This window comes from Salmo trutta, chromosome 14, assembly GCF_901001165.1.
Source record: "Salmo trutta chromosome 14, fSalTru1.1, whole genome shotgun sequence".
Lineage (NCBI taxonomy): Eukaryota > Metazoa > Chordata > Actinopteri > Salmoniformes > Salmonidae > Salmo > Salmo trutta.
In genome coordinates, this window is record NC_042970.1 from 33918727 (window position 1) to 33931290 (window position 12564).

Here is a 12564-nt window from a genome sequence, read left to right on the forward strand (position 1 = left end):
CCAGTATAAGGTTAATTGTTTTTGTAGTTTGGTCAGGGCGTGGCAGAGGGTATTTGTTTTATGTGGTTCAGGGTGGTGTGTTTTTGTTAAAAGGGTGGTTGATTTAGTAATTCCGGGTTTTGGTTTATTTTTAAGTATTTCTATGTGGAGTCTAGTAAGTGTATGTCTATGTTTGGTTAATTGGGGTTGGGACTCTCAGTTGAAGGCAGGTGTTGTCTATCTGCCTTTGATTGAGAGTCCCATATAGTAGGGTGTGTTTGTGTTTGGTATTTGTGGGTGATTGTTCTGTGTTCAGCCTTATGCGTTACCAGACTGTTTGTCGTTCGTTCGTTCGTGGTTTTCGTTTGTTTGTTATTTTTTGTACGTTCATTTTTGAAGTTAATAAATTCTCAAGATGAGCATACACATACCTGCTGCGTTTTGGTCCTCCTTCACCGACGACAACCGTGACAAATACAATACCTACTTGTGTCTTCGTTCTGGACATTATTGTTTTAATTTCGCTCTGTATTTCCGACTCTGAACATAAACTCAGCAAAAAAAGAAACTGACCTTTTTCAGGACAATGTCTTTCAAAGATCATTTGTAAAAATCCAAATAACTTCACAGATCTTCATTGTAAAGGGTTTAAACACTGTTTTCCATGATTGTTCATTGAACCATAAACAATTAATAAACATGCACCTGTGGAACAGTCATTAAGGCACTAACAGCGTACAGACGGTATGCAATTAAGGTCACAGTTATGAAAACTTAGGGCACTAAAGAGGCCTTTCTTCTGACTCTGAAAAACACCAAAAGAAAGATGCCCAGGGTCCCTGCTCATCTGCATGAATGTGCCTCAGGCATGCTGCAAGGAGGCATGAGAACTGCAGATGTGGCCAGGGCAATAAATTGCAATGTCCGTACTGTGAGACGCCTAAGACAGCGCTACAGGGAGATAGGACGGACAGCTGATTGTCCTCGCTGTGGCACACCACGTGTAACAAGATCGGTACATCCGAACATCACACCTGTGTTACAGGTACAGGATGGCAACAACAACTGCCCGAGTTACACCAGGAACGCACAACCCCTCCATCAGTGCTCAGACTGTCCGCAATAGGCTGAGAGAGGCTGGACTGAGGGCTTGTAGGCCTGTTGTAAGGTAGGTCCTCACCAGACATCACCGGCAACAACGTCGCCTATGGGCACAAACCCACCGTCGCTGGACCAGACAGGACTGGCAAAAAGTGCTCTTCACTGATGAGTCGTGGTTTTGTCTCACCAGGGGTGATGGTCGGATTCGCGTTTATCGTCGAAGGAATGAGCATTACACCAAAGCCTGTACTTTGGAGCGGGATCAATTTGGAGGTGGAGGGTCCGTCATGGTCTGGGGCGGTGTGTCACAGCATCATCGGACTGAAGATGTCATTGCAGGCAATCTCAACGCTGTGCGTTACAGGGAAGACATCCTCCTCCCTCATGTGGTACCCTTCCTGCAGGCTCATCCTGACATGACCCTCCAGCATGACAATGCCACCAACCATACTGCTCGTTCTGTGTGTGATTTCCTGCAAGACAGGAATGTCAGTGTTCTGCCATAGCCAGTGAAGAGCCCAGATCTCAATCCCATTGAGCACGTCTGGGGCTTTTGGATCGGAGAGTGAGGGCTAGGGCCATTCCCCACAGAAATGTCCGGGAACTAGCAGGTGCCTTGGTGGAAGAGTGGGGTAACATCTCACAGCAAGAACGGGCAAATCTGGTGCAGTCCATGAGGAGGAGATGCACTGCAGTACTTGATGCACTGCAGTACTTGATTTTGACCCCCCCTTTTTTCAGGGACACATTATTCTATTTCTGTTAGTCACATGTCTGTGGAACTTGTTCAGTTTATGTCTCAGGTGTTGAATCTTGTTATGTTCATACAAATATTTACACATGTTAAGTTTGCTGAAAATAAACGCAGTTGACAGTTAGAGGACATTTCTTTTTTTTGCTGAGTTTACTTGTATAAAGCTTTTTATTTTCACTCACCTACTTTTGGTGAAAACATATCTCTTCAGTTACCATATGAATGTGAGTGCATGCAACAGAATTCAATTCGGAAGATATATGCTGTATCGGCATGGAGTAAAATGCCTGATTGAGGGAATAACTGTAGAGATGATCTCCATGTTCTATATATGTCCACAGAAGTTTGATTTGACTATACATTAGTGTGTGTCTATGAACGAGAATCTATAATCCAATTTATAATCCCAGTGCACTGTTATTGTTTATGTGTTGCCTATCAATGCTTTGAAAGTGCCTGTGGTGATCAATTTTCTTGTCTCAGTTTATTCAGTGGCCTGGGCCCAGATTCACAAAGCGTCTCGGATTAGGAGTGCTGATCTAGAATAATTTTTGCATTTTAAATCTTAAACAATAAGTGATTCTAGATCAGCTCTCCTTCTCTGAGTCACTACGAATACGGGTCCTATTCATTGCACACAGCAGCCTGTTGAGAGAATGTCCTTCTGCCTCGCCACCAGGAGGTGTCACTAGTGAGCACTGCCTCAGACCCTGTTGAATGTAGCCATCTCTCAGCCTTTTTGTATGTGATCTATTTACTTGAACCTATGATACAGGCTCAATAAACAAAATGACCCTCAAGCTAGCTGTCAGACCTCTGTCTTGCATATCTCTCTCTCTCTGAAGGTTTTTATCTAGATTATTTTTAGTTATATTATTGTGCCCTGCTCCCAGTGTTTTGTGCAAAATAACTAAAGTTATACCTTCATTGCTTTTGATGTCACTGTTGGTTGACACTGTTTAGTGGTTGGTGCCCAACATGTTTGCAATACACTGTATATGCTCAGTTGGGTCTGGTGACCCCATTCTTCAGACAACACTTACAGCATTTCATTAAACAGCAACACCAACACACAAAGTGGCCATTACAGTTTCTTCCTAACACTCAATTCTGAACATTGTCATCCAGAGATTAATATAATTGTCATCACCACAGCTAGTTCAGTTAATAAATTAATCGATGATAGTTCAGGAAAATATTATACCAAATTGTTTTAATTAATCTTCACTCTGAGTAATGTGATATTTGGTAAAAAAATGAAATAAAAATGAAACTCTAAATAATACAAAAACACATTGTTGGAAAAGGCCATGTCAACATGTACTGTACATTCCAGTTGCAGTTGTTACCACACAGCTGGTGCCAGTCTCGTGATTTGGTGAGCTCTAGGACCCTGGGAAGACCTGACTTTTGAGGGGACAGTGGAGTGTGTGTGTGTGTGTGTGTGTGTCTGTCTGAAAAAAAAAATCACACAGCTCACAATGTGTGACAGTCACTGCCATACACAGTGATAGAGTGAAAGGAGGAGGGTTGAGAGAGAGAAAGGGCATCCTCTCAGGGACTTAGACACTATCCTGAGGAAAGCTTCTACACACCATCTCTTACACCAGTGTCCCTCTGTTACCCCAGCCTGGTTTGGACCAGGGATATTCCCTCTGGAGTACACCTGTAATAGAGACTGAACTTCAAAACCTTTGGACAACCCACTCTGGCTACCTCTACCTGGAACCCTCACCAGTGTGGAACTTGCCCTGCTCATCCAGTGGAAATACCCACTGTAACTGGTCTACTTGGACCTTTTCAGGTCTACTCAACTGAGGTCTCCTCACTAAAACAACCCCTGGGATATCCAGAAAGTACGAATAAAAAAATCCTTATTTCTTTGAATTGGACTGGACATATCATCTAATATTATGGGTAGGTTATGAGACTTATTTGATAATTTTACAAATTTTCACTCATTTTCCCATCTCCATAACATACAGTACATCCACCAGTACATCCACCATGCATAGCTAACAGGTGTACATTCTGTTAGATGTACTTTTACATACATTGGAATCACTTGAACGTTTCATCACATTGTCAGTGACGAGCTGAGAGTTGAGGGAACAAACTATTTTCAGTTATTGTTTTTTGGGGGAATGGCTTTTCTGCCTCAGGTCCATGCATACTGTAGTTATGTGTTTCAAAGTGAAGGTAATGTAAATATCCAACGTATGTCTTAAGTGTATGTGCTCTTAAGAAATTACTTCTCATCTTTTCAGTAAAATATAATTATCCTGAAGGGAAATATAACAAATGTTTCTTCTATACCATCTATTATCACTCATAATACATAGCCTTACCAAAAGTTTGCCTATACATCCATATTTAGCTACATTTCTAGTCATATATCCATGTACAAAATGTTAATTTTAAGAAAAGGCTTTTTAATTTACTCACATTGAAGGAGATTTAACTGACTCCATCTCAGTGTGTTTCCCAGTTGACAGTAGCTGTGCAGTGACAGCTCGAGCTGACATGGCAGGGAGGAGATGGGACCAGAGGGATAGTGAGGGGGACATCTGAGGGACAAGCATGGGTGACACGTCTCTCAACAAAAAGAGCTTGTCTGTAAGAGCCATTGAACACAGGTCACTGGCCCTTCAGTGTAAAACATACTGGCGCCGAAGGGTAGGGCTGCCGTCTTATCGGCTCTCAACCAATCATGCTATTTTGTTTGTGTTTTTGCATTGTTCGTAACTTGTTTTGTACATAATGTTGCTGCTACCATCTCTTATGACCAGAAAAGAGCTTCTGGACATCAGAACTGGGATTATTCACCTCAAATTGGACGAGGAGTTCTTCTTCAATGAGTTGGGATATACTGCAGACACCCGACCAGGCCCCGATCCCCGTGATTTGCTGCAGAAGGAAACAGAGAGTTCGAGGCAGAAGATTGGGGTGCCTTCGAGGATCAGGTGACGAGTGGCTAATCTGCCTTTGCCTTCCATTCTGCTAGCTAACGTTCAATCACTGGAAAATAAATGGGACGAACTGAAAGCACGTATATTCTACCAACGGGACATTAAAAACTGTAATATGTTTCACAGAGTCGTGGCTGAAAGACGACATTAAGAACATACAGCTGGCGGGTTAGACACTCTATCAGCAAGACAGAACAGCAGCCTCTGGTAAGACATGGGGCGGAGGCCTATGCATTTATGTAAACAACAGCTGGTGCACGATATCTAAAGAAGTCTCAAAGTTTTGCTCGCCTGAGGTAGAGAATCTCATGATAAGCTGTAGACCATACTATCTACCTAAAGAGTTTTCATCTGTATTTTTTGAAGCTGTTTACAATCCACCACAGAGTGAGGTTGGCAATAAAACCTCACAAAATTAGCTGTATTCCGCCATAAGCGAACAGGAAAACGCTCATCCAGATGCGGCGCTCCTAGTGTCTGGTGACTTTAATGCAGGGAAACATAAATCAGTTTTACCAAATTTCTATCAGCATGTAAAATGTACAACCAGAGGGAAAAGAATTCTAGACTACCTTTACTCCACACGCAGAGACGCGCACAAAGCTCTCCCTCGTCCTCCATATGGCAAATCTGACCATAACTCTATCCTCCTGATTCCTGCTTACAAGCAAACATTACTGAACTACAGGACTGTTTTGCTAGCACAGACTGGAATATGTTCCGGGATTCATCCGATGGCATTGAGGAGTACACCACATCAGTCACTGGCTTTATCAATAAGTGCATTGAGGACGTCGTCCCCACAGTGACTATACGTACATACCCGAACCAGAAGCAGGCAACATTCACTGAGCTAAAGGGTAGAGCTGCCGCTTTCAAGGAGCGGGACTCTAACCTGTATACTAATAAGAAATCCCGCTATGCCCTCCGACGAACCATCAAACAGGCAAAGCGTCAATACAGGACTAAGATCGAATCGTACTACACCGGCTCCGACACTCGTCGGATGTGGCAGGGCTTGCAAACTATTACAGTCTACAAAGGGAAGCACAGCCAAGAGCTGTCCAGTGACACGAGCCTACCAGACGAGCTAAATAACTTTTATGCTCGCTTTGAGGCAAGTAACACTGAAACATGCATGAGAGCATCAGCTGTTTCAGATGACTGTGCGATCACGCTCTCCACAGCCGATGTGAGTATGACCTTTAAACAGGTCAACATTCACAAGCAGGCTGGGCAAGATGGATTACCAGGATGTGTACTCCGAGCATGCGTTGACCAATTGGCAAGTATCTTCACTGACATTTTCAACCTCTCCCTGTCTGAGTCTGTAATACCAACATGTTTCAAGCAGACCACCATAGTCCCTGTGCCCAAGAACGCTAAGATAACCTGCCTAAATGACTACTGACCTGTAGCACTCACGTCTGTAGCCATGAAGTGCTTTGAAAGGCTGGTCATGGCTCACATTAACACCATTATCCCAGAAACCCTAGACCCACTCCAATTTGCATACCGCACCAACAAATCCACAAATGATGCAATCTCTATAACACTCTACACAGCCCTTTCCCACCTGGGCAAAAGGAACACGTATGTAAGAATGCTATTCATTGACTACAGCTCAGTGATCAACACCATAGTGCCCTCAAAACTCATCAATAAGCTAAGGACCGTAGGACTAAACACCTCCCTCTGCAACTGAATCCTGGACTTCTTGATGGGCCGCCCCCAGGTGGTAAGGGTAGGTAACAACACATCCACCACGCTGATCCTCAACACGAGGGCCCCTCAGGGGTGTGTGCTCAGTCCCCTCCTGTACTCCCTGTTCACTCATGACTGCACGGCCAGGCACAACTCCAACACATCATTAAGTTCATTGATGACACAACAGTGTTAGGCCTGATCACCGACAACGATGAGACAGCCTATAGGGTGGAGGGCAGAGACCTGACCGTGCGGTGCAAGGACAACAACCTCTCCCTCAACACGATCAAGACTAAGGAGATGATTGTGGACTACAGGAAAAGGAGGACCGAGCATGCCCCCATTTTCATCAACAGGGCTGTAGTGGAGCAGGTTGAGAGCTTCAAGTTCCTTGGCGTCCACATCACTAACAAACTAACATGGTCCAAGCACACCAACACAGTCCTGAAGAGTGCACGACAAAACGTATTCCCCCTTAGGAGACTGAAAAGATTTGGCATGGGTCCTCAGATCCACAAAAGGTTTTACAGTTGCACCATCAAGAGCATCCTGACGGGTTGCATCACTGACTGGTATGGCATCTGCTCCGACTGAAAGGCACTACAGAGGGTAGTGTGTACGCCCCCCCCCCCCCATACGCTGCAGCTACTCTCTGTTATTATCTATGCATAGCCACTTTAATAACCCTACCTGCATGTACATAATTACCTCAATTGCCTCGACACCGGTGCCCCCGCACATTGACATATTGACTCTGTACCCCCTGTATATAGCCCCTGTATATAGCCACACTATTGTTATTTACTGCTGCTCTTTAATTATTTGTTTTTCTAATCTCTGACTTTTTTGGGGGTATTTTATTAAAACTGCATGGTTGGTTAAGGGCTTGTAAGTAAGCATTTCACTGTAAGGTGAATTCGGCGCATGTGACAAATACAATTTGATTTGATTTGATTTATATTCTTAAAGGTGCTACACATAGGATTTAAAAAAAAATTGCATTGTAATTTTAGAAAATGTCCATAATATATCTGCAGTAATAGTGGAATTATAATGTTTCACATTATTTCTTACCCACCAGTGTTGTGATTGACTGCGATATCTGCATATGGATTTCTCCCGCCGGGACGGCATTTGTTGTCAAAATGGGAAAGCTGCTCTGTCATTTCCTGGTTGCAAAAATGTTACTCTTTGCTCAATTTGAGTTTATGTGAGAATACAAGCACTTTATAGTGTAGGGAGTCATTGTACCATCCAAATCGCTGTGAAATATATTTTCAACAACAAAAATATAATGTATCTTCAGCTGTTTGAAGTTGGTGGTTCAAAACCGAAAGTAAAAGGCTCAAGCGTGTCTCCGCCATGTTACTGGGAAATGGGACGAGGGAGAAATTCTGAGAAGTGTTTCACTCTTTCTCCTGTCTAAAGTAAACACACCCCTTCTGAGAGAAAAAAAAAACGACTTTAGTAAGTCAAAAGGCGAGGATAGATTTCCTATGTGAGTGGAAGGTTGATGTTGATCAGCGTTTGGATAGAAAGGAGAGCAGACTTACATAACCCTGCATTTATGGGTAAACACAATCCCTCAATTGGCCTGGTGCCCCACACCGTATCTAATGTGCCCATTACTATTATCTATTTTGTGTTCCCCAAATCCATGCTATACAGACACACCATGTAGCAAGGAGTAAGGATTATATGTTTCAAACAAACTGTTGTAAGTGCTTTATCTGAATCAACTTGTACATCTGTTTTTCTTATCAAAACAGTAAAAATGCATGTATTCTCAGTCCTTAAGGGTTTTACGTCCATGTGATCTGGTAGTTTGGATTGTCCAATAACCTCCAAGCAGTGAACTAGAGGGGCTTCAGGCCAGGGCAGGGATCCCCTTGCGACTATAATGCTCTAGAAATGTAATCATATCCAACATTTTACAAATTAATTTGCTTTGTTTTCTTTTTGGTTAAACGTTGTTATTATATTCAATTATATCAGACTGATGTGTTTGGACATGTTTATTTAATCAATGTGAAATTATATAATTGAGAAAGAATAACAATAAATGTAGACTTGAGAGATGACTCAGGTAAATTTATTGGTGAGCGTTGTGACATGCTGTTGGACATGAACAAAGGCCTTAAGCAGTCTTCCCCTCTGTTTGGGAAACCCGATAAAGCTTACTGGTGGTGAGCAACTGAAACCCTCAGGCTTACCAAAAGTCTTTGTTTTCCCTCTCTTATCTTCAGTACACACACATTCTGTAGTGTAGTGTAGGATGGGCCTGGATGGGAGATAAAGTTGCTTTGACATAAGCATAGCTACTCTTACTTTTATCCTAAATGTTAGTCTCAGCTCTGTTAAAGTACACAGAAATACACACTTTTATTGATCATAGTGATTCAGGAGTTGCATTAAAACAGGGTTATATACCCCACCAACATTAGACAACTATACAAAAAGCCCTAAAATTTTAGAAATAAGTAAATCAAATCATTGATAAGAGAATAGTCAGATTAACTGATAATGGACACAGACAGGGTGGTGTAGCAGGATGATCGGAATGCTGTCAACCAAGAGGTTGTGAGTTCAAATGCCAGGGGAGGACATGTTGAATAATAATTACTGTATAAATGAACATGCACAATGTAATCATGCATGTCACAGTGTGTCAAACATGTAAGTTGAAAACACTATGTTAAAAGCATTGTTTGTGTGTGTCCCTAACCTTGCCAACAAACAAAGAGCTGTGAATGGATCAGTGCTTCACCAATCAGAGTGTTGATTGGCTCAGCCACAGTCACAAGGGGTGATGTTTCTTTGGGACCGTAAGGTGACATCCTGATACACAGGAATATTCTTGCAACATTCCCATGAAACGTGTCTAGAATATTAACATATCATATTCTGAGAACATGGCAACCATGTTCTGTGAATGTTTGGTGGGATGTTGATGGAATATTCTCCTAACCCTTAGAAAACTGGACACAGGAATGTTCTTGCAACATTCCCATGAAACGTGTCTAGAATATTAATATTGAATATTATTTTAGTGTCAGAGTGCATTGTGCCCGGTCCGCCACTGGAGTCACTAGAGGACAAGGACAACCCGGCCGGCCAAACCCTCCCCGAACCCGGATGACGCTGGGCCAATTGTGCACCGCCTTATGGGTCTCTTAGTCGCGGCCGGCTGCGACAGCCTGGGATTGAAACAGGATTTGTAGTGACACAGCTAGCACTGCGATGCACTGCCTTAGACCACTGCCCCACTTGGGAGGCAATATTGAATGTTCTGAGAACATGATAACCATGTTCTAGGTCATTTCTGTTTGACATTAAGGGAATGGTCTCTTTGAAACAGTAACACTGGAAAATTCCTTTGAAAATATTAGGTAATGACCTAATCAGACTTTTAAGGGAACGTTCTCTAATGTTGTGGGAACGGTTTTTTGTTAGCTGGGTAGATGTAAACCATATGTTAAGCTGCATCAGCATGACATTTCAAGATCATATAATTTTGTAATTGTGTTTTTGTCTGTCTAACAGGACATATCCTAAAAAGAGGAGAAAGTAAACATTGCAATGGGGCCTGCTGCTGCAATGATGACTAGTCTTCTGGGAACTATGGAGGAGTCTGGTCCGATGCTGGCTTCTATTCCCAATCGCACAGGGGCCAACCTCACAACCAGCCTATGGGGACCCAACCCCACAGTTCCTGCAGAGGTGGGAGTGGTCACCAGCTCCCAGTCTCAGATCAAGGATCTGATTGGGCTGTTTGCAATGGTGACCCTTAACCTCATCGCCCTATTGGCCAACACTGGAGTCATGGTGGCCATAGCCCGCGCCCCTCACCTGAAGAGGTTTGCCTTTGTGTGCCACCTGTGTGCAGTGGACCTGCTGTGTGCCATCCTCCTCATGCCTCTGGGCATCATCTCTAACTCGCCCTTCTTTGGCACTGTGGTGTTCACCGTGCTGGAGTGCCAGGTCTACATCTTCCTCAACGTGTTCCTCATCTGTGCCTCCATCCTCACCATCACCGCCATCAGTGTAGAGCGTTACTACTACATCGTCCATCCTATGCGCTACGAGGTGAAGATGAGCATCAGCCTGGCCATTGGAGTCATGCTCTTCATCTGGGTAAAGTCCATCCTGCTGGCCCTGGTCACCCTGTTTGGCTGGCCTGCCTATGGGGCCCACAGCTCCATCGCTGCCAACCACTGCTCCCTCCACTGGAGCCACAGTCGTCTGAGGAAGGTGTTCGCTGTGCTCTTCAGCGTGGTGTGTTTCCTGCTACCCGCCGTGGTCATCTTCGCAGTCTACTGTAACGTGTACAAGGTGGCACGCTCGGCCGCCCTGCAGCACACACCCGCACCTACCACATGGGCCTCGTCCAACCCGGCCAAACGTCCCAACCGTTCTGACTCCATCAACAGCCAGACAACCATCATCACAACCACCCGCAGCCTGCCCCAAAGACTATCCCCAGAGATGGCCTTCAGCGGGGGTAAGGCTGCCCTCACCCTGGTGATCATCGTGGGTCAGTTCCTGCTCTGCTGGCTGCCTTACTTCTCCTTCCACTTGCACCTGTCCTTCAGCTCATCCCTGCAGAGCCCCGGAGATGTGGAGGAGGCTGTTACTTGGCTGGCCTACTCCTCCTTCGCTGTCAACCCTTTCTTCTATGGCCTTCTCAACAGGCAGATCAGGGAGGAGCTGGTCAAGTTCCGGCGCTGCTGCTCCTCCAGGCCGGTGGAGCTGGGTACCTCCAGCCACGAGGGCTCCCTGCAGGAGAACTTCCTCCAGTTCATTCAGAGGACCAGCAGCACGGCCGACACGCGCTCCAGCTGCGCCAACTCCAGCCCCAGGAACACTCTGGACCAGGGAGTCAGGATCCCTGGACAGATACCAGAGGAGCATGGCTAAACACAACGGACGACACACTTCAGTATGGACTATTAATATTGACAGCCCTCTATCCTCATAGCACCCAGAGTTTGTGACCTGACCAAGACAAACTCTGCGGCCTAGTTAATGTCAATATGGCCCTGTGGTTGTTCTTGTCCGGTTACATGGTCAGAAAAAATACTATACTTCATGTATGCCTCTGAGTAGGGGATTATTATTTATTGGTATAATGGGATTTATTCAGGTAAGGTCTCCAACACAAGATCATAGTGTTGTTGTTTTAATGTGAAATATAAAATTATTGTGACAGAATTTCATTGACATGACCTTTTACTATTGTTTCATTACAAAACTTTATGTAAAAATCTATGATTATTTAATGTTCAGTTATATGTTCTGAAATAACATTTATTTGAGTTTACTGATGTTTCCAATGAACAGTGAGGAATGCTGTAGGAATACTTATATTTTCACCTTTTACAGCGACCATGTAAAGATTCTTATTAACGTTCTATTGATTACACATTATTTAAATAAAGTGACAAGCATCGGTACAAGAGTAACAAAATCAATTAATCTTTTCTAATAATTCTATCCATCTTACAGTGAAAAACAATGTGTCATGTGCAAGTATATACAGTTGAAGTTGGAAGTTTACATACACTTAGGTTGGAGTCATTAAAAGTCATTTTTCAACCACTCCACAAATTTCTTGTTAACAAACTATAGCTTTGGCAAGTCGGTTAGGACATCTACTTTGTGCATGACACAAGTAATTTTTCCAACAATTGTTTACAGACAGATTATTTCACTTATAATTCACTGTATCACAATTCCAGTGGGTCAGAAGTTTACAAACACTAAGTTGACTGTGCCATTAAACAGCTTGGAAAATTCCATAAAATTATGTTATGACTTTAGAAGCTTCTGATAGGCTAATTGACATAATTTGAGTCAATTGGAGTAGTACCTGTACCTGTATTTCAAGGCCTACCTTCAAACCCAGTGTCTCTTTGCTTGACATTAAGGGAAAATCCCAAAAAATCAAGACCTCAGAAAAACAATGGTAGACCTCCACAAGTCTGATTCATCCTTGGGAGCAATTTCCAAACGCCTGAAGGTACCATCTTCATCTGTACAAACAATAGTACGCAA

At 43.6% G+C, this 12564-nt stretch overlaps 1 protein-coding gene and 1 long non-coding RNA gene across 3 annotated transcripts; one reads left to right on the forward strand and one right to left on the reverse strand.

The window, feature by feature from the left end:
• Positions 1-2835: 2835 nt before the first annotated feature.
• Positions 2836-4694, reverse strand: LOC115207888 (uncharacterized). The gene is made up of 3 exons (XR_003881073.1): positions 4661-4694; positions 4280-4401; positions 2836-3500 (listed from the first exon to the last, which is right to left on the reverse strand). It is a non-coding gene; the product is annotated as an uncharacterized LOC115207888 (long non-coding RNA).
• gpr61l (G protein-coupled receptor 61-like) lies at positions 3488-12018 on the forward strand. 2 transcript variants are annotated; one of them, XM_029775426.1, is made up of 2 exons: positions 3488-3751; positions 10054-12018. In XM_029775426.1, the coding sequence occupies exon 2, from the start codon at positions 10090-10092 to the stop codon at positions 11425-11427; it is 1338 nt and encodes a 445-aa protein (XP_029631286.1). In that variant the 5' UTR covers positions 3488-3751; positions 10054-10089; the 3' UTR covers positions 11428-12018. The 2 variants fall into 2 exon arrangements, with proteins under 2 accessions (XP_029631286.1, XP_029631287.1); XM_029775427.1 differs by lacking the exon at positions 3488-3751 and adding an exon at positions 4988-5010.
• The last annotated feature ends 546 nt before the right edge of the window (positions 12019-12564 follow it).

What these genes read in the sequence shown, in the direction of transcription:
- gpr61l (XM_029775426.1), top strand. Translation starts at nt 10,090, where the DNA reads ATGGGGCCTGCTGCTGCAATGATGACTAGTCTTCTGGGAACTATGGAG.